This window comes from Triturus cristatus, chromosome 4_2 (genome assembly GCF_964204655.1).
Source record: "Triturus cristatus chromosome 4_2, aTriCri1.1, whole genome shotgun sequence".
Lineage (NCBI taxonomy): Eukaryota > Metazoa > Chordata > Amphibia > Caudata > Salamandridae > Triturus > Triturus cristatus.
Window position 1 is genome coordinate 283,666,694 of NC_140586.1, and position 22,782 is coordinate 283,689,475.

The 22,782-nt window shown below is 46.4% G+C and overlaps 1 protein-coding gene across 1 annotated transcript in view; it reads left to right on the top strand.

Moving 5' to 3' along the window:
• Positions 1-22,782, top strand: part of NIBAN1 (niban apoptosis regulator 1) — a 388,096-nt gene that overhangs the window by 181,996 nt on the left and 183,318 nt on the right. The window contains exon 4 of the mRNA XM_085601526.1: positions 8,023-8,137. Coding sequence (XP_085457652.1) covers positions 8,023-8,137 — 115 coding nt within the window. The remainder of the gene's footprint in view (positions 1-8,022; positions 8,138-22,782) is intronic.

Here is a 22,782-nt window from a genome sequence, read left to right on the forward strand (position 1 = left end):
TATGGTTGAAACTTGCAGAACCGAGACTGGCTCCAGGACACAGTGGTAGTCGATCAACCCTTAAATACAGCAAATGTTGAAAAGGGGAGGGGGGCAGTTAAATGAGAGGATGGCAAAAAACCTTGTACTGATTCTGCACACAACTGTGTTCATAGTTACTCTGAGACAATACAATCTTTCTTCCCTTATATCACATCTGCTGCCATTTGGGAGCATTTAGTATGGTGTGTGCAAGTATAGCAGTCCTAGGGAGTGCTGCATCTCTGGTTCGTGCCACTCTTCAGGTTTCACAGTGAGGAAAGCGAGTCACTTCCGAGCCAATGGCATGGCAAGACTGTCATGAGCACTAGTGCAGGCTACAAGAATGAGCACCGCCTGAATGTTGGTTGAATATTAAAATACAGCAATATCCACGGTCCAGGTCAGGCCTCCAGTCCCGCACCTACTGCAAAATTCATCGTTACACCCCAGTTTACACCACTATGAAAGGATAAAACTCTAGAAGCTGTACTACAAAGGAAACAAGTGTTTAATGTGATGAATGCTTGTAAACACTTCTGCTTCCTATTCTCAGGCCCTTCTCAGTCTTGCCAAATCCTTGCTAGGTTCTTCTTTTTTAATCTCTTCACTTCATTAGTTTTCCTCCCCTCAAACCTTATCCCCCTCATACTGTCAGTTCTTCTCCTGCCTGTTCCTCCTTCAGCCACCCTTCCTCTTTCCCTTCTTGTTTTCTCCATCCTTTACCTACCTTCAGTCCTTCTCCCTTCCTCTCTTCCATTCAGCTTTAGCCCTTTTTTCTCTTCTCCGAACGTTTCCTTCTCCTCCCCCCACCTCTGTCATGATTTTTCCTCACCCTCATCCAAGTGCTTTTAGACTCCATTTCTTCATCTCATCCCTTTTCATGTTTTAGGTCGAGCCTTCGAGACCTGTTGTATACACTTTGTGGGCTTACATTCCGTCCATTGCTTTTTATTTGTTACTTGGGTTGTCCTTCCAAAATGCTTGATTTTTGGTGGTGAATCCTTCCTCTTTTTCCCTCCTTTTTGTCTTTTGTTTCCTCCCATGGAGAAGGGACCAGGTGAGGGATATTTACACTTTGGTTGTTTATCTGTACGTTTGGGGGACTATTTTTTATTTTGTTCCTGCTCGTGTTACACTGTGGGAGCTTGTTCAGCGCCTGTATTTTATTGGATCCTCGCTCCCGCCCCCCTCCTTCCCCTGTTGTTGCTGCCATCCTTCCTGCACCTCCCACTCCATTGCTTGTTGCCTGTTACTTCTGTTAAGTTCCTAGTACTGGGGTCCTTTTATTTTATCAGCACGGCACCTGCTTCATGGTTGCTGTGCTTCAGGTTTCACCATGGCAGCAGCACGCCTAACTTTTATCTACACGGGCGCCGCGCTTCATGCTTCAGCACAGTGCCCGCTTTTATGTTTCATTTTAGATGGGAATCCAGTTAGATTTGCTGGCCCTTTATTACTGGGGCTTCTGGATTGCTTTCTCTTCCGGGATTTAGGTCATAGCTTCTAGGTGTGGTTTCTGTACATTACTTCTAGCCTCTGAGTTGCTCTCTTCCTGCACCATGACCAGGGGGAATCAACTGGAAAACCTGCGCCAGGAGGATAGGACAATTTCAGGTGGGAGCAGCTAAATTAAAGCCATTCTGTCAGGCCCAAGCACCATTTCATGCAAAATAAGCATGTTTGACCTACTCGTGTCAGGTCTGTCCGCTCCGGGGCCACGTGAGCAGCCTCGCCCTCTTAGCCCTTAAGTACCTTATCAGTAACAACATCTTGTCAATATCAAACATTGTGTCGGGACAAATAACCCCGTTAGATGCATACTTGTTTATTGGGCTGGTACTTTACAGTTTTAGCTGAGAAAAGTTAGCTTTCCAACCATTAAGCGCCTTGTGTCAAACATCGCCAACCAGGCACTCGTACGGCTGATACCCTGTCATATTTTATATTCATTCAACTATACATTAAGAGTGCTTAAAAAGTTACAAAAGAAAAAGGCTTCAAAAGTGGTTTCCCCTACATTAGACAAAAAGTAAAAGATCTGTCCTAAAGTTTTCAATGACCATGCCCGCCAAGTTCCAACTATGAAACAGATGAGGCCAGAGACAGAACAAAAAACACACGTGCAGGGCAGTAGCATTAATCATTGTACACAAACCCCTGGCCGATATCCAGACAATATTAATGGAACATTCTTTAGGGTATGTTCATTTTCTAATTCAGTGAAATACCGTGCTGTAATATTGCGGTGTTCACGTTTTACTTGATGAGACATTACTTCCCCATTCATAGTTCTGCCGGTAAAACAAACGATTTCTCCTGTTCAAAACGTGCAGATCCTGGCATCTTGTCCTTTTTTTCACGCACACATTTTACCTGAAGAAATCTGTACCCAGAGGTGTGTCCAAAATAGTAATCCTGATTGTGCAAACACTAGTTTACACCCATGTCCGGATTACCGGTCCAAATGTAATGAGGGCCTTGGTTTTTAAAAACAGTAATTCCCTAACCTGACAATGAAGTAATCTAGGGCATAACAGAGCCTGACTCCCATGTTAAGCTCATGTCACTCATGTAAACATGTCCAAACACACATTTGTTTCTCATGAAAATCGTAAGGGTTGCTAAAATGATTACATGGTAAATTACTGAATAAAGCATTGCAGTTAGCCCCTGTTCCGGAAAGGCAATGACAAGTAACATCACACCGGGTATGGCTGCGTCACACCAGTCTTGTCTGTAGTGACGTCTCCCATCTTTCATGCAACAAAATGCACGGTGTTAAGCAAAGTGACATCGCTTTTCCTTTGGCCTTGATGACATCACTGAGTTGAACTCTTATCTCACTCTTAGCCTCTCACTATTCATATTCCTGCGTCCTTGATCTCTGATAGCGGGGACTGCTAAATCTGTGTCAGAACAAAAAAGCATTGGCAATTCATAATGCAGCCTGGGAAGAAGAAGCACGTGGCAGAGGCAAAGTTGTAAATGAGGGCATATCCAGGGCAGAGGGCAAGGGTTACAGACATATGAAGGAGCCTTGGAAAAGGTGCGCAGTTACCCAACCTTCAGTGACCATTTATATTCACAGTGTTCCTTTTCCCCACCCCCTCAAAAGAGCCACTGCTCGTTGCACTGACCCTCGATTTACTAGTGGTCCACCTTCCTCTAGGCATGTCCTTAGTCAGTGTACCACCCCTCCCTTCCCTCATGGTTAGGTACCCACCACTCATCTCCAGTAACTCTCTGTTGCATGAGCCATTGGATATTCAAAGATCACGGTGGAAAAGAGATAGGCATGTTGTATAGACTGGCTTCTGGTGCCCATATCATCTGATGTCACACGAGTCTTCCCAGTGTTTGTTATCATAAAGCCGCCAGGAAGAAGAAGCATGCGGCACAGGCAAGCATGTATTCCTGAATCAGACTGCATGACCCAGTGTGTAGTAATTATATAGCTATTCAATCCCTGGTGGCACAGTACCCCGGCTAATGTGCTGCATGGCTAGACCTATTGGCGATGCCAATGCTTGTTTCTGTGGGAGATGCTTTAACTCCTCTTCATCGATCTTCAGACTCTTGCTGTTTCAGATACCAGGTTTCAGCTCTACCCAGTGTTGAATACCATCCTTATCTTGCCCAACCAACCGTGTCCTGCTTCTAGTAGATCATGGCACTCTGAGCGTAGTGTAGCTTCCTTTGACAACGAGGCCCGCCCTGCACCTGCCTGTTATTGCCCCTCAGCAGCCTGCCTGGTGAACATGTGTGTCTCACCCAGCAGCTGCTGCAGTGGGGCCCCTCCAGTCTCTAGGCCCTGGTGCCAGTGCACCAGTTGCACCATGAATAGCTATGCTGCTGCTCATAGAAGAAAGACGGTCATGGGGAGGAATCCTTCTGCTGACAATCTGAGTCTGTTTGACAAATGCAGCCCGAGTAACTGCACAACTCCTAACGTTGTGGCCCGGCGAGAAGCCATCTCACTGTGCACCTCCTTTGTTGTGCTGCTGTTTAGATGGAGCCAGACCCGGTGGGGCGGAAGGGGGCAGAGCACGAACACAGACGTCAGAGCTGGAAGGGAGGTGTCCCAACACTTTACAGAGAATCAGTCGAAGGGGGTTGTCTCACCCTCACAGCTGGTGCAGTGGGGCTCCACCTGCATCTATGCCCCGCCTGCGTATGGGACCTGGCGCCATGCACCATTGATAGCTACACCACTGCTCATAGAAGAACAGTTGTCATGGTAACGAATGGGTGTGCTGTAAATTTATGCCTCTTTGAGAAATGCAACCAGAGTAACTGCACAAGTCCTTCCATTGTGGTGCAGTAGGAGACGAGAGTGAAACCTAGTCGCTGTCATATAATAAGTTAATGAAGAAACCATCTTTCGAGAGGAACGACATATAATAAATTTCCAAGAGTGCTGAATTACTTCTTGGTAAAAATTCCTTTTGAGGTTTGAAAGTGGATTATCTCTCCAGTTCCCCCAGTGAGTCTGCAGACATTCTGAGGTATGTTAGACCCTTCTTCTTTCCAAGTAAAATACACCAATGTTGTAGCCCACTCTGTCTCTACATCAGCAGAACAACTTTGCTTCGATTGTGCTCCCCTTTGCCATTAAAGGGATTGCTTATTAGTCACAAGCAGGGTCGGAGTGGGACAGACATTAGGCCCGGGCACCAAAATAAAAGTGGCCCCTATCAGTGAATTAGGTGGCTAAAAAAGTGGTCCATGTTTGCAAATTGGGGCAGTTTTGAACTATCAACGACACATAAGTGTCTTGCAAGGTATGGAAGACTGCATGAATTGGACCTTGCTGCTGCCAAAGTTTGTGGTAATAACCGGGAAATTAACAAAAACAGTCTTGCCATAAACCAGGCTCTCAAGCAGCCAAAGAACACGGCCCACACATTGACCTGTCAGACCAGCCCATAGGGCACTGCCTGATTGCCCTGTAGGCCCGCCCGACCCTGGTCACATGTAGGTCTTCAGTCAGCAGTAATCCACTTTTGCAGCATTCCAGGTGATGCTGAGAGCACACCAATTCAAGGAGACGTCCCTGAAGCAGAAGCCAAGGTAGAAATGAAGAAATAATATTGCTGGAACACATATGAAAGTAGTTGGACGAACAGCAAAGGCTTGTTACTAGTTTCAGGATGTAGAAAGTCGTATCTTCGACTTGGCAGTGGCCGAGCTGTACAAATGTTTGTTTTTCTGTGACAAAAAAACTTTTTGTTTTCTATGGAACAGTTTCAGACCTGATGGTGACAATAGTTACCAGCAAGCCTTCTACTCTTAGAGATCACTCACCACCTCGCCCCTAGTCTTCTTTTTCAACCACCCCCAACTTGCTACCAGGGTGTTGGCTTTCTGAAAGCCCTGCCCTCGCTCACTCCACAGTTGTTGGCTACTCACAACCACAACATGGGGTGTGGAAATCAGTGGTAGCTGCCAGTGCCCATGAGCTACTGTAGCGTGGACGGTGGCACTCTGAAATGCCTCTGAATTCATTTGATGAGCTTTCAAGCTGATGCGCCCCATCGAAATGCTTACATTTATTCTATAGAAATTTCTATTCTATATGAATTTGTGGCGCGCACAGCTACTCCAAGGAGTGTCCCGGCGCGAGCCTGAAAAACGGGTCGAAGTCAGAAGGCGGAGCTAAAAGAGAAACGTTTTTAGCTTTTTCTTGAAGGTCACAGAATCTTGAATACTACGAAGACACAGCGGCAGGGCGTTCCATGCCAAAGCAGCTTTTCTAGCGAAAGAGCTCCCGCCAAGCCTTTGACGGTTGAACCGGGGGATCTGGGCAAGAAGTTGTGAAGGGGAGCGCAGCTGTTTCACAGGGGCATACAAGGAAAACCTCCTCTGTAGGTAGGTAGGCCCCAGGCCATTGAGAGCTCTGTGGGCAATAGTCAAGATTTGAATTTTATTCGAGCCTCCTCAGGAAGCCAGTGCAAAGAGCGCAGATGGGAGCGCACACTGCTCCTGCTGGAAAGACCCAGCAGGAGCCTGGCAGCCGAGTTTTGCACAGTCTGAAGTTTATTCAAAAGATAGCCCGGGATGCCAGCGTACAGTGCATTAGCGTAATCCAGGCGGGAAAGAATCCGAGCGCGAACAACAGTTTCCTTTGCAGACTTGAGGAGAAGAGGAAGAAACTTCCTCAATGTTTTCAGGATGCCAAAGCAGGTCCCAGCCTGCAACTATTTATGTTATAGTTTAAGATTTACCAATTGGAATTCTGGGTAATATAGCTGCAATACATATGTCATCGAAGTAATGGTTGATTTTGAAGCACTCATATGGCCTCCTACTAATCTCGCTCCTTCTCACTTTCACTTCACTCCTTGATATCATCGACTACTCCCTATGCTGGCCCATTGATGCACAGCACTCCCGTGCTTCGAAGTCTAGGTGTGTGCTACGAATACTATACATAAACACATACATACCCAGTACCAATGAAGTGTACTTGGGAAGTGATTATATATCAGTGATGTGGATTTTATACGACCCATCAAGGCTCTACATTACATTAACATTTATTTTGGATACATTAAGATTAAAAGGATGTATACAGATTCAAACCACATGAGCAAGACCTCCCTTTGAAGGCACAACTCATGAAAGGTCACGCACCCAACTAACCGCTGGATTTGACTCAGAAAGGCTTACCAATTTGAGTCCCTTGAGAAGCATACTGAGCCGGACTGGCCAGACTGTGTATCGGGCGTTTCCCAAGGAGGCTGGAGGGGGGGGGGGGGGCCCTTCGATCATATTCTCTAAAGCTTAGTATGTCAGGTTCAGTTCGGATCAAGCTTGCACAAGTTTCCTGTGAATCCTTCCACTGTTGCGGTTTCTTTCGGAGTGGGTTCAATGTGATCTGTTGAGTCCTACTGGTTGTTAGAACATTAGAATGTTGAGCGCTCCATTAAAAACAATGGAGTGCTTCGGGCTTCTAATGTCCGGTAGAAGCCCGGAGCACCAACATTCCAATGTTTGTTCGCCTCACGGAGCCCAAGGGGATTTTAATCCCCTCAGGGTTCTTGAGGCCTTTCTTGTACAAATTAGAACATTCTGTCCTCTAGAGGCGGAATGCTCTAATAGCCTTAGAGCCCGCTGTAACAGGCTCTACCCGCCATTAAAGGCCTGCTCCCTTAACGCTGGAGTGGGCCTTAATGGCTGGTAGAATCTGCTACGTCGGGCTGTAAGGTTATAGTGGTCAGGCTTTCTTCCAGAATCTTCATACAGTTCTAGAATAGGTCTTCGTTCTGCTACAGAGGTCTAATCCATGTTGTTCCTTAAACTTAGACACCTTGTTACTTGTTATGGGGCCCTCTTAAGGAATCCTGCTTCATGTTGCAGATGGCAATTGAATCTGCCAACTAGACTTTTCATGGAATTTCTCTGCAGAGTTGATTTGTCAAAAATCAGGTTTAATCCCCTTTGAAATCCTGTGGTAAAATACACATAGAGGGGAATGCCACCACTCTCTAAAATCGACTTGTCACTCAAGCAGATGTGTGTGATATTCTGGTAGCACTCCCCTCACATTTTAGAACATACCTAGTGTTTCATTTTTCACACTACCTTTTGTATTTTAATGTATTTTTTTCAGGATATCTGTGTATTTTTGTGGTATAAGGCTAAATTATTCTGCATTACTGCATAGTAGTAGTGATGCTTGCCAACAACCCTTTGTCACCCTAAAAATGTCATAAAATGTCATTTCACGTGGCTTATTCCCAGTGTGCAAACAATAAGTTCATCTGTGGACGCTGCTATGTAGGTCCTTGAGGGCGATACCCAGGAGAGTCCATAAGAGATCTGTTGCTTCGGCTTTTGATTGTGGACATTTGTCGAAGGTGGATAAAGGGAACAGAGGAGACTTGCCCAACTTTCATCCCTCATTTCCAGGATGACACTTGTGGTCGATACCGTCACTAGGTTTATAATTTAATATTGATTTTAACACCCACCTCTCTCTGTCTCTCTTCTCTGTTTCAGGCCTACCAGAAAGGCACAAACCCCAAAAATAAGATTTTGCCCACTGGCGGCAAGGTACTGACGTCAGAAGAAGAATACAATGCGGTATCGGACAAGCAGTTCCCGGATCCCATTGGTGAGTGTTTAAGACAGAAACCTGAGGGTTCAAGGAGCTTCTTGTGGCTGGATCAATGTGTGAATGAATGGAGGAATTAATGAGAGATTGTGATTCTGTAGTTTACACCCTCAAAATAATTCACCTCTAGGTGCTGCATCAAGCAGACTGAAAATATCTCAGACTATGTCACTAGCACTTATTGATGAGAATATGACTCTTTAACGTAGATCTCATGATGTCCATCATTGCTCGGTTACGCAGCTCTCGTGTGGGATGTCATCATTTCACACCCTGTGTCTGCTGCATTATTCTTCCATTACTGGTGCTCTTACAGCATGGTCTCTTGTTCGAAGATGGGTGCAACAGTTTTGGCCCAGGGTCTTTACCCAACTTGAATTCGCCACAACATTTCTGTGGGTAGGTGCATGCATGACCATTAGTGAATGACCTATAGGGCCTTTGCTGCCGCAGAATGCACCGTTTTTGATGGCCACGGTTTAAATGGCCATAGGTGGCTTGGCATTCATGGAAACTGTTTCTTTGGCATACATGGCCGAGTGTGGTAAAGTCTACATGGTCAAGTCTGCCGCAGTATAAATAACCAAACGTTACACAGCATACATAACGAAGTGGCTCCAGCATAATCAGTCAATCAATCATTTGTAGAGTGCATTAATCACCCGCTTAAGTTCTAAAGGCGCTGAGCGGGGGGAGGGGGGAGGGGTGCAGCTACTGCTCGAACAGCCAGGTCTAGAGAAGTTTCCTGAAGGTCAGCAGGTCCTGGGTCTGTCGCAGCTGATGAGGAGGGGGTTCAATGTCTTGGGGGCGAGGTAGGAGAAGGATCTGCCGCTGGTGGAGGAGAAGGATCTGCCGCCGGTGGAGTTCCTGTGGATGCGTGGGATGGTGGCGAGGGCGAGGGTGAGGTCGGCGGAGCGAAGCTGGCTTTCCGGGGTGTAGAAGGTGAGACGTTTGTCGAGGTATCCTGGTCCGTCATTGTGTAGTGCTTTGTGGGCATACATGTGAATGCGCCACAACAGATCTGGTAAAGTGTGCCACAGCATACACTGCTACCCATGCAGAGGCATAACTGGACATTGTGGGTATCTGCAGCATATCACACAATTTGTGCTGCAGCATACAGAGTTATCAGTGCCACAGCATACTGCTCATTCACCACCTCCACCCCCTCCACTGAAGCAATGCCTCGTCTATCCCGTGAACATCTTTAACCCCCATATGAGTAACTGGCCCAAGCTGCACCCTAATAACCTACAAACAATCCCCTTATCTCCAATCAACGCTCTTGGATGGTTTGTTGTTTTTCATTGGGGACTTGGATCAGGCACAGTCGGCCATCCGTATAGCTTGCTTGCTGCCTCCTGGCTGCCACAGTGAGGATCTGTTCTGTCCTGTCTAGGGTTTGTGTAAGAGCGCACATGCTCTTTGAACTAGGAAGGATCTCCCAGACTGAACTCTGCTGAGTAGGAAAGAAACACCAGAGAGAGGGATTTGCACCTCTCCATCTCTTGAACATGCACAGTTGTTGAGACAAAAGGCTGTTAGAACATTCTGCCCATAGAGGGCAGAATGTTCTAATTTGTAAAAACAAACGCCTCTCAGAGCCCGAGAGGGTTTAAATCCCCTCGGGCTTTGGAATGCCTTTAGTTCACAGCAACAGCTGTGAACAAAGTCACACATTGGATTGTTGGAGCCCCGGGCTTTTACCGGCCATTAGAAACCTGGAGCACACCATTGTTTTCAATGGAGCTCCCAACATTCCAATGTTCTTATATTATATACAATGAAGTCATAGGTGTTGCTAATTTGTACGTGTCATGTTACTTGTTGTATTATATATCTGGATGAATGGACAGAAGCAGCAAAATACCAGTCAAATGGCTCAGATTTTTAGCATGTGTTTTAAGCCACGCCCTTAATTACATTGGCCACGCCTCTATTGGAGACCCCCCGAGTTTTTTCATCCCACTTAAAGCCCTGCATATAATCTGTCACCAGCTCAGAGTCTCAAGGCTGGGCAACTCGGTGGCTTTGGGACCCTCTGCCAGAGTTCCGAGTAAAATACGAATCCACCAATTCCAAGTAGTCCATGGGGAGCACCAGAGGCCTTTCCATTAGAGTCTTTGTCTCAGTAGTTGGGGCCCTGGGGCTAGTAGTCTGTTTCCAGCAGGACCCAGTTCAGGGTTAACACAAGTTAAGGGTCCAGCTGCTCTCACGGTCTTATGTTTTCTAAAGGGGACAAAAGCTGGCATGTACTAGTGCCCACAAAGGCATACCAAATGTCTATGGCTCTGTATCTTGAAAACGATCATCACAGATTTGGCGTTGGGCACCTTATTCTGAACCAGTGTCAGCTGGACCCTGGGTTTTAGGGCTTAAGGCCCAACTGCAGGTTTAAAAGATATTAGAACATTGGAATTTTCGGAGCTCCATTGAAAACAATGGAGCGCTCCGGGCTTATAATGGCCGGTATAAACCCGGAGCACCAACATTCCAATGCTTCTTTGTTCACAGCTCTGGCTGTGAACAAAGACTTCAGGGAGCCCGAGGGGATTTCAATCCCCTCGCGCTCCCTGAAGGCTTTGTTTTGTTAGAATATTCTGCCCTCTAGTGGCAGAATATTCTAATAACCTTATAGCCCTTCGTAGCTGGGCTATACCGGCTATTAAAGTCCCGCTCCCTTCTCGGGCCTTTAACGCTGGAGCAGGCCTTTAATAGCCGGTATAGCCCGCTACGGCGGGCTATAAGGCTATATTATAGGGGATGGCAAGCATGAATCATGTGCGGACGAGGGAGCATGATTAATGTGCATGGGGAGCACAAGCAACAATCATGTGCTAATGAGGGAGCATGAATAAAGTGCATGGGGAGCACAAGCACGAATCATATGCAGACGAGGGAGCGTGAATAATGCGCACGGGGAGCACAAGCACGAATCATGTGCAGATAAGGGAGCATGAAAAATGCACATGGGGAGCACAAGCACGAATCATGTGCTGATTAGAGAGCTTGATTAATGTGCATGGGGAGCACAAGCACCAGTCCTGTGCAGATAAGAGAGCATGAATAATAAGCATGGGGAGAACAAGCACGAATCATGTGCAGATGAGGGAGCAGGTATAATGTGCATGAGAATGACAAGCATGAATCGTGCAGATGGGGGAGCATGATTAATGTGCATAGGGAGCCCAAGCATGAATCATGTGCGGATGAGGGAGCATGAATAAAGCGCATGTGGAGCACAAGCACGAATCATGTGCGGATGAGGGAGCATGAATAATGCGCATGGGGAGCACAAGCACGAATCATGTGCGGATGAGTGAGCATGAATAATGCGCATGGGGAGCACAAGCACGAATCGTGCTGATGAGGGAGCATGAATAATGCGCATGGGGAAGATAGAAAAATAAGCATATCGAAGGAAGTATTCATAACATGTATTGGAGGGTCGAAGCTTCAATAATGTTAATGGGAAGCATCAATAGTGTCCATGAGGAGGTGGAAATCATGAATAATGCGCACGAGGAGAAGCATGAATAATGTACACGGGGTAGAAAAAAAACACCATATTGGGGGAAAGTGTTATTGGTATATATAAGAAGTCAAGCATGAATAACATGTCTGCGGAAGTGGAGAGCATGCATAATGTGCATTAGGACGGGGAAGCGTGAATAATGGGAGGCAAGAGCAGAAATATTGTCCTTGAGGAGGATGGACGCATTAATAATGTAGAGGAAGGAGTTGGGAAGCCTGAAGGCAGAGCCCAGGGTGAAGCAGTGACAATAGGCCATGCCTGCCTTTTGTAAACCAGTTCCCCGCCCTTGAGCTTTCTCCAAGTGAAAAAACTCTCTGTACAGATCTGAGTTGTTAACAAGGGCACGCTGAACACAACAATACCTCAGCACATGACAGCTGGCTCACAAAGTGTTTAAACCTGTCAGCGAGCAGCTAGAACACAGAGCAGCAATGCCCAACTTAACTGCTAGTGGCGGCGTGCCCAAGTGGGCGTGTGGGAGGAGCCTCACCAAAGTGTTTTTCCTTTCAGTATGAGGATGTGGAGGACGGTTGCCACCTTGCTGTTTTTTTATTTATATTGGTTTAGCCTGTATTTTTAAGAAGAGGCTGGTATAAATATTAGGGACAACAGTGAAATTCAATATGTATTCCCTTCTGAAACATAAACCTAAAACAGCAACAACATGAAGAAGTCAGCTAAAACGTCATTGAGAGTGATCTAAATTCTTTCAAAATTTATTAATAGATCAGCTGAGCGATAATTGCCACATTGTAAAAGAATCCTGACAACTTTACAGCAATTACTTTTCAGATTTTGTCTGTTCCAGAATAGGAAAACAAACAAATCCCAGTATTTTCTTGTAAGAAAGGTGGCAGCCCTACTCAGGGGTCTTGGTGCACGAACTTCCTGTAAGTTCTGTGTATCCTGAGCGACGCTTCCTTTGCAGCATGAGCCTGCACGACCGCTCACACTGTGTTGGCTATGGCCCGAGATGGTGAGGGGTGGGTCATTTTTAGGTCTCGCCTGAGACAGCGCTTTAGCGCTGCTCTGGCGAGACTTATAGTAAGCACTTTTGGAAGTGCAAACGAGTGCTTTCAGGCCGCCAACTACTGTGCATGAGTGCCGGGCGCGCGCACCATTTGGCAGCCTGAAAGCACTCGTTGTCTTTCACTTTCGCCGCTTTGATGTTTTATCGTGATCGCGATCACTTTCACATTCGCGGTCGTACGGCCGCTTCCCTTCCTACTTTAATGCACTGTTAAAGCAGAATCCACGCGTCGTAAAGCATGCCCGCCCCCACTCCCCCCTCCCACTCCCTCCTCGTCAGCTTCAGTGCGCTCTTGTTTTTTATGTTGTAGAGTGCATGTGCAGACTGCTCGTGTTGCACTGTCTGCGCTCGCCCATACACCTCCCACTCCGTTTGTTCCACCCCCTCCCTAGGTCCCTGGCGTCTCTCCCGCCGTGCTTTCACGCCCGCTCTGTTTATTCCAACTCCTCTGTGGCCTCTCTTCTGCCGTGATTTCACATCCTCCCAGTCCGGAAAACCATTATTCAGTTGCCGCGAATGCCAGTCTGTTGTGGCACACGCAATGTTCTTTTAATTAATATTGACATTGAGCACTTCTGAGAAGTGCCTGCACCTTTAAATCCTGGCTTGCGTGTAGCTGCTCTGCTTTCACCCCTTCCTTTTTCATTCCGGATGTGTCCAGGCACCTGGAAGCAGCAGCTCCTTGTCCTCCGGGTTGCCGATGAACATGGGGGAACTACTGGTTTAGACCGTGGCGGTGGAGGGGGCTCAGAGTGTTTGACCTACTGCCCCCTCTCGAGCCCTTCCAGCATTCGCCAAGTCATCTCTCCAGTGTGCAAGTCCGAGGCACAGAATCCGGGAAAGCTTGGACCGGTTCCCAGCCCTCAAATCACACTCTCTCGAGTTGTATTTCCATCTGAGCTCCTGCGCTTCATGTTTTTGATGCTAACGCAGGGGATTCAGGTGCTTGTGTTACTTCCGCTGGTGCTAAACTGGTAACATGCTGAGTTGTGTACTACCCATTATTTAAGCATGGCCGGAAATGCAGTTTGTGTAGCTAGATACACAAGCGGTTAATATAATGCTATTATAATAGGAGAATGGGTTCCCAATTGCACATTATAAAAAGCATGTCACCTCGTAGTTCAATGACCATATACAGGCATGATGCTGACGAATGAGTGCTTGGTTAAGGGCATGGAAGTCTGAAGAGATTTACCAAAGTTTTATAAAATGGGTCTGGAAGAACCCAAGCAGTCTGGCTCAGACCTGCAGCCCCTCTCCTGCCCTCGTTTAAACCCCGCTAGTGTCTTCGTAGCGCTGCACAAGAGAACATCCTCGGCTTTCCAAAGTCTGTCACCCACCTCACTGCCATGTGTTTGACTTTTTCTGTACTCCCCCTTGCATCTATATGCCCCTACACACCGTGCTCTTTCTCATCTCCCCTTGACTTACTGCGTACTATTTCAAATATCTCTACTCACCTGTCCTCCACCCCCATCTTTTCATCCCCCTCCCGACCAGCTGCCCCAACCCCTTCCCTCCCACCAGCCTCTGCCCAGACACAGCCTGTTTGCACAGGTATCAAACGGCCATCGTGGCAATAAGTGCGACTGAACCTACCTGAAACTAGATTCCTACAAATACCCGCCACGCCTGGCTCTGCATGCAGTGCCTGGATGGGCGCCTTTCTTAAAGCAGCGCTAAGCATAGCATTTCATATATATGCGCATGTGTGTGTGATGTGTTTGTATATATATTGTACGTATTTACGTCTTTGGGAGTGTGAGGTAAATGCAATTGTGTGTGTGTGTAGTGGTAACGTGTTTAGTTGATGTGTTAGCATTAAGTGTGCATGTGTGTGTAAATGATTTCACTGGAACGAAACCCCGTTCTAATTTTTTCACAGCTGGCGAGGTGCAGAGAGCAGCACTTGGTGCGGGAAATAATTCCATTTGTGCGTCTCTGAACTGGTCGAAAGACCCCGGTCTGGAGTCTAGGCGCTGTGCTTTTTCCACGAGTGCTGCTAACGTCTGAATTTCAGTGCCGAAGATAGAAGGAAACGCGCGGGTCAAAGCCACAGGCCTATGAGATGTTAAACACCGAGATTCTTTCCTAATTTATCGCGAAACAGCGCGGTGACAGCCCCTTGATTCTCTTGCCTTCCTCTTTGTGCCCATTTTACGAGTGCACGGGTCATAGCACTTCTGCGGCAAGCACCCTCCAGCACCTCTGAAAACATACTTCAGCTTGTTGTGTTATTGTGCTGGTACATATTACCAGGCTAGGGTTTGAAATCGGCAATTTAAACATACATTGTGTGATCTTGACAACTGCTAGCAACAGCGGCAAATAAAGTATGGAACTCTCAGGGTTTGAGTTGGAAGTGACTAGTTAAAACTGCAGTCTTAGGCACAGATATCAATTTTTAGAGGCCCGCTCTACCATCCAAAGTTTGGACTCTTAACACCCGCAAACACCTCCCAATAACTTTGCTAAACATAACAGCTTGCGAGGGGGAGAGGATGTGGCCTAACAGCTAGAGCGGGTCGACCTCAAACCTGGGGAATTGGGTTTGGGTCTCGGCAGACACGCTCAACATCCTGTCATTCTGGGCAAATCACTGAATCTCCCCGTGCCTACCAAAAATGAATGTGTCTGTGTGAAACGTAACTAGTGCTCATGCAAAGCGCTCAAGTTTGGAACGGAGTAAACCGGTTCAAGACCCTGCGTCGGCTCCACATTGTGTGATTCTGGGCAAACCGCGTATTCTCCCCGAGCCTACACATATGCATTTGACCTCGTGTGAGTAGTTTGGTGCTCATGTAAAGCGCTCAGAAGCCCTTGGACCGAGTTCTCGCTATATAGAACAGAAAATAATAAATGTAAAGCATAGTCACCGCCTGTTGGATTGACCTTGTCTGTTTACAAACCTGGCCGTACCCTGGCTGGTAAACGGTGACAGCAGGAATGCACCAAGTATCATGACGGTACCAGACCAGAAAGGGGATCTGCAGGCAGCACTCTCGCAGACGCACATCCACAAAATGGTGCCTTACTTGCCTTTTAAACAAGCATTTGCAATGCAAATAGGTCTCGCATTTACGTGAGTAAGCTATTGGCATTGTAAATGACAATGCCTTTTATTTATGTTTTTAAAACGAAAACAAAAATAAAAGGCATTGTCATTTGCAATGTCAATAGCTCAAACTCTCGTAAATGCGAGACCTATTGCATTGCAAATGCTTGTTAATTTTGCACTTCCATGCACATTCTCAAGCACCACAGGAATTATAATCTACTCGGAAGAGGCAACACGGGAAACAAGAGAAGTGGAATGTGGAAATGAAGAAGAATGCAATATACACATTTTGAAAAAAGAAATGACCCACCAAATTGCATTGACGTTTTGAACTACCTGCAAAACCCAGTGGCATAGCTAGACCTGGCCCCTGCGGCAGCCGCATTGAAGAGCGGGGGGGGGGGGGGTTAGGGGGCTGTGCTGTCGATTGTCGCCACGATACGGCAGGTAAGAGCTGGGGGTAGGCCGCTGTCCTCAAAATGCGTGCCGCACCCACCCTCCCCTTGCTATCCCACTGGTAAAACCTACTGCTTTTTAGCTATTTGTTAGTGAAACTGTGCTGAAATTAGGCCTGGGCAGAATTTGTAACACCGCTGTCAGAATCTGAGGAATTTGGTAATTTGGCGTCACTCTTCTAATGTGGAATTACTGATACATTCCGCTGCTCTGCCGTGGGAATGAACTAAAATTATGCAGTGGGTTCTAAACAGGGTGGGAAGAGTGAGCAGTCCCTCAATGTTTAGAAACCACTGCATACCCCTCGGCGCCCTTACATACCCTGCAGTGATTAACCCCTTCCCTGTGGGGGTAATTCCCCCACGGTCGGGGGGATGCGGGGGGGGGCCGCGGCGCTGCTGTGCTCGTGACGAGCTCAGCTCGTCATGACTCACAATGGAGCAGTGCTTATGACGAGCTGAGCTTGTCACGACCCCGCCCACTGATTAATTCTCCCGCACAGGCGGGGATATAATCGTGCTGAGCTCGTCATGAGCACGCAAGGGGTTAAAGGTCTTAATCACTGCAGAGTATGCAAGGGCGCCAAGTGGTATTTGGCTGTGCTAGTTTCTTAGGCAAAATGCATCCTTGCATCCACTTTTAGAAATGAGGGTGCATGTTGCACTCAGAAAATCGTGCCTCATGCCCACTCTGCCCCGTCGCAGATTTCTACAGAATTTGAATGTAATTCCGCTGAATCAACCTTCGCACATTCACCCCACCCCTAAACTGAAATATGCCCTTCTCTGCATAATTTTTCCCATGTTACCTTTAAAAAGGTGAATTACCAACACCCCTGATGAGGAAGAGGCTTGCTTGGCACACCAAGAAAGCATTTTAAATATTTCATGAGTGCTCCTTCAGAACCTATAGCGTTTATGGAAATGTATGTGGAAATTGTGCTGTACAATATACTATTTGCCCACATTTTATCAAAAAAATATTCATGGGAGATTTAATCCCACTCCAAACCCCCCGAAACCCTAATCCAGACCCCTCTAGATTAAATGTTTTTCTTGCTCGTCATATTGTTGCCCACTCTACTTCTACTCTCTTTATTTAAGCCCCGCTACTATCCGAGACAAGCCACATGCCAATCTGATTCGGTCCTGCTCCACTAGGAACAGTCTAGCCTGAACTGCAAAGCTAAGACTTCTCTAGAAAGAAACAGCGCAACCCCAGTCCGGTTATGCCTTTTTGGACCTCATCAGAGAGGTGCAGCTTGAGTTCAATGGTGGTGAGCCTGTGCCCTACATCTGGGCATACCTGTTGAACCCGAGGTATCAAATTTATCCATGAAATCGACAGCAACTAAATGACATTGGCAGCTCGCTAGAAAAGGGGTTAGTGAAGCGGTAGCCGCCACTCTTATACCATCCATATGCTCTTGTGGTATGTTGAAGCAAGATGGCGGAAAGAGGTAGGTGAGTGGCCTTAGATAGCGGTAATGCTGATTTAAGCAGTTGTACGGTAAACGTGTGCTTGGACAGGCTATTCCAATTGCCAGTTGAAATCTACCCTATGTGTTTTCTTGTATAGGGTGAATTAGAACATTGGAATGTTGAGCGCTCTATTGAAAACAATAGAGTGCTCCGGCTTCTAATGGCCGATAGAATCCCGGAGCTCCAGCATTCCAATGTTAGACTTTGCTTACAGCTGTATCTTCGGCTCAGGCCTTTAACGATGGAGCGGGCCTTTAATGGCCGGTAGAGCCCACCATTATATTGTCTCTCTCCAAAACTATACTTGTTAGAGACATGGCTTGAACAGTTCCATATTCTGGGTGATCAGGCCCCAAACCCAAGAAGAAAAATCTGTGTGTCCAATAGAATGGATTGAGTCACATACCAACAGAATTGTAGACTGGGCGGATCAGAGGAAGGCGAGGGTTCCATCGCAGATGATGTCTAGAGTACTGTCGCTGCAGTTACTCGATGTCTTGCCCATTCTTGGCAATTCTAGCCTGCTTAGCTGCAAGGACCGCATGACTCTTGGGTGATTCACTCTCCCAAGCAGCAGCCGCGCAGAACTTGAGTCAGCTGGGCCGTGTGTAGGTTTATCTCACGATCCAGGGCCTTCGCCAGCCAACTCAACTTCCTCCTCTTTCAGTAAAGTTTCAATCGTGATGCCTTCACCACAATCCAGGAGTTGTTGCTAGCTTTTGAGAAATGGCACCAGCAAAGATCTACTCCCTTGAACACCTCTTCTTCACACTGGTCTTGTCGAAATTCAGCTGAGTTCTTGGGACAGATAACCAGAATAGAGTTTCTATAGGACACTGCCGAAGGACTAGAACCAACCGAAAGGCCAGCTTTCTGTAAAACTTGAGGACGACACCAAGCAGGTGGAATGATATCTTAGTTCTTTTCTATGCGTTTTAGGCCTTCAGCACTAATTTGGCACAGTCGCTAAGTGGGGTCCAGATAAAAATCCTTACACCCCTTGACTGTAACCTGTGGTTACAAGGCATCTATTGACTTTGAACGAGTAGGCATTTTCTATTTTTGATCTCAGACAAGGAGGCCTTTTGGCTCTACCGTCTTTCAGCTAAGTTAGAATGTTGTCCAGCATATCCTGATAACAGGTAGCCGCATCTGTAGTGGGCTCGCAGATTAGGAGCCAGAGGGCTGTATTTCCTTCAGCTTGCCTTTGAAAACCTTGCGGCCGTTCTGGATTTGCCCAGGATTTTTTCTAGCGGTGATAGGTTATTCTAATTTACCTGAATGCTGTTGACCTAAAAGTGCCTGGGGTGGTCGCTGCCCCTAAATAATTGTAATTTTTAAAGAGTGGGAGGTCACACAATATCGCCCATATCCTGGAAACTGACTTCTAATAGGTGAAGGCCAATAGTAAGGCATTCATTTTGGTTAGCGCTTATTCTGGGTGTAACGCCACTGCCCTGGGCCGTTCTCGCTTCAAACATAATCCTTTACGGTTCTTGGAAGATGGGTATTTAACACTCTATTTAACATGCATTGTTGCTTCATCAGTGCGGGTAAACGTGACCTGCCGGAGGGCAGAAAACGCCTGGATTCAGATGTCATATGCTTAATAATTAGCAGCTGGCAAGATGGCTCCTTGGGCGCGGCATTTACAGAAGGTATCATTGTTTACCCTTTATATCACGCAGCCGGCTGCCTGTGTGGCCCTTAATTGGCTAGCCCTTCCAACGCTATTGCCATCTGTGCCAAGACCCCGAATGCGGAGGCAGCTGCCAGCATCTTCAGCTTTGGGAACATTTTCTACCCCCACGCTCTAAATGGAAGAATCCGGAGGAGAGACAGGACTTGGCCATTTATTTTTTGCCAGATCTGCCTTTGCCGCCTACTTCTATATAAAAAAAATGTTGTCACGTTGTAGAGTGCTTAGACCAGTGCTTAACTTGTGCCGGTGTTTGGCACCGGCACATAATTCTTTAGATTGGCATTTATTTCTGAAAGTCCACTACAGGGTAGCTCTGTTTGTCTATTTTTTAGCAGGGCACACCAGTTTAGCAATTATATAAGCATTAAAAAAAGAATTGGAGAGTCCAAACTGTCAATTTGTAGAAGTAGGATGATTATTAGGCAGAATTTATTCTAGCATGTATCAGTGATGGCGGATTAATTTGCTAGCGCAAACTCCTGGTCTCCTGAGCAATACCGTGAGCCCAGCAACTTATTTTTTGATTTTTTTTTCTTCACAAAGTTAGCACTGGCTTAGACGTCATGTTGAATGGTGGCACCTGGAAGTCTACCTACAAAGCAATTTTTTTAAAATTCGTTTTATTGATTGTACCCCCACACCTTCCTGTCATCTGTTTTTTTCCAAAAACATGCCTTTATTCTTTCAAGGCTCGGGGAATATCTGTTTGCCTCGTATATAGGTCACACGGCCCTGGAAATGACTTCAGTGGGACCGTCTTTGGAAACTTGACCAGTCTGCACCACCTGTGCACAGGAGATTTATTCAGGAGTCTCGTGTTACAAAGGCGTCGGGACACCGCGTGAGCGCTCTCAGGTGCCAGGACGGCGTCACTCACGCTCCAGGATGTTTTGCAATTGCCTGGCCGCGTGCAGCCTTCTAAAGATGCCAACGCAGCCCGCAGCCCTTGCAACAGAGCAGTCCTCGTGGCTTGGAAATGGCTGATAAGCGCCTCCTCTCTTTTGGAATTTTAGGGAATTGTGTTTCTTGTGCACCTTGACTGGTCATTATGGGGCTGATTAGACATTTACGAGTATGGCAGAAGTGCTACAGGAGCACTACCTCAAAAACCTAGTGGTGGCTGGCATGAGGTTGGTGGTGGGCGGGTGGGACATTAAACAAATAAATTAAAAGCACTTCCCTGCAAGCGCAACGTTCTCCTCGATGGTCTTCTCTCCTCGAGGCAGGCTCCAAACTCCCAAGCCAATCCTGGCACGGCTCCCACCAGCATGAGAGCAGCACCAGGATTGGTGGAAGCGGCCTCTATGAGTGCTCAGAAGAGCACTGGAGGCTTTTGCTTTCTGTAACCAAGCTGGTTAGAGAGGTTTAAATTGCATATGTGTGGCTGGCCGTCGCAAGATGTCCAGCCAAAAAGAAATTGGCACTTTAAACTGAAAGTGCCCTGCTCTCTCTGCTGCCAGTCAGCAGTAGCTCCGCCTCCGCCCTGATGCTCCGTTCGGGACAGGGTGACGAAGAATAAAAGGGTAATGAAGTTAGTCAGGACTAAGTGGGATGAAAAAACAAGCATTGGCATAGCCAATAGGTCTCGCCTTTGGGACCTTATTAAGTGTTTAACCATGCAACAGTTGCATAACTAAACACTTATAAGGTCCCAAAAGCGAGACCTATTGGCTATGCCAATGCTTGTTTTAACTGCTGCAATCTATTGAAGCCTCACAGAGAACATCAAAGCAGCCTTGCGGCCGCGAAAGTGATCGCGATCAAACATCAAAGCGGCCGTGCGGCCGTGAAAGTGAAAGTAATCGCGGTAAAGCGCGACGCGCGCGCCCGCGCACATGCACTGTTGGTCTAGGCTGGCCTGGTAGCACTTTTTGGAGCCCTGACAAAATGTCTTGCCAGACCAGCGCATGCGCTGTGTCAGGCGAGACCTAACTAGGGGGTCTCTCAAAGGGGCTGGTGTAATTAGGGCGTGCCTTAAAACGTAATGTAAAAATCTGTGCTTAGCATAGTATGCCACCCAGGAGGTAAGTAGCAGCTTCTGTCATTGAATCCAGATATATAATACAACAAGTAACATTACACCTACAAGAAGCCAGTACTATTGACTTTGTCAATGGTTGTTAGTTGCATAACATAAATAAGCAACAACCATGGCTTCGTAGTATAGCATGTTGAAAATGCTTCAGTTCTCAAATGATTAGACTACGACGAGTCCCTTTGAAGTTACATCAAAGGCTTTAAGCAGTGGTACTGCTGCAGAGTTGAGTTGGTTTATTTTTCATCCAGACGGTGAGGGCAAAAATGGAGAGCAATATGGACCCATCTCGGCTCCTAGTTTTTAGAACTTCCAGTGCTGAGCACCGGCAGAACCCGGCCCACTAAAAGCCCTGAAGTTAATTCAACTTTGTTACCATTTTATTTTTCGTTTCTGGTGGCATTTCAGTGTGGCACCGCCTCTCCGCTCAAACTGAGGAGCCGTCCCTGCAAAAAACCTTCAAATGTTAACAAAATGTTAAACTCTCTATTAGTAAAAGAGTGTAGAGGGCACAGTGCTTTCTATTTGTGCTAATTTCATATGAATATTCCATGAGCAGTCCCATTTTTATGTGTTTTGGGTCCAGTTCACGAAGGCTTCCATGAGTACTTCTTCCCATACTTAAAAAAAACTTGTGTGAATTTGTAATTATGGAAAAGAGGAAAACGGCGGGGGGGAGTGGGGGGGCAAGAAATATATTTATGAGGAAGTAACATCTCAGAGCAAAATATATTTTAGAGCTTTCGTGAGAGTACCTCCTCTTCATTCTTAATCTGTTTTGAATTATTTATTTTTATCAAACTTAATCAGAAAGTATGTGTTCCTGTGATCGCCAGCCCCCCAGGACTTAACCCTCAGGGCCATACATCAATAGGTGGGGTTCACAAAGTGATGACTGGGCACCTGAAAACTCTTACTAGAGATGCAGTGGGCAATTGAGAAATCAATTCTATGTATTCATGAAATGTGTATATTACTTATTTTTGGGGTTCCACATGAAAAAAAATTACATTTCCAAAATATAAAATCCAGCCTCAAAAGGCGGCCTTCAACAAAAATATTATGCAACATTATACACCTATTACAAATAGGCTATGTAAGAATTCCTAAAGCCAGTGAAACATTCTTCCAACATATTACAGAATTGTACTAAACTACTATTCCAAATGCAGTTCTAGAAAGTCGGTGTCTGGAGTTAGTTTTAGGTAAATTTTTATTTTTGTAGGATCGTATTTTTGGATGTCTTTATCTTTGTGGTCTACATTATAAAGTCTTATTTTTAATTTTCTGTATTTTTGTAGATAGAAATTTTTGTTTATCTTTTGTTTGTAGGGTACGTTTTTTG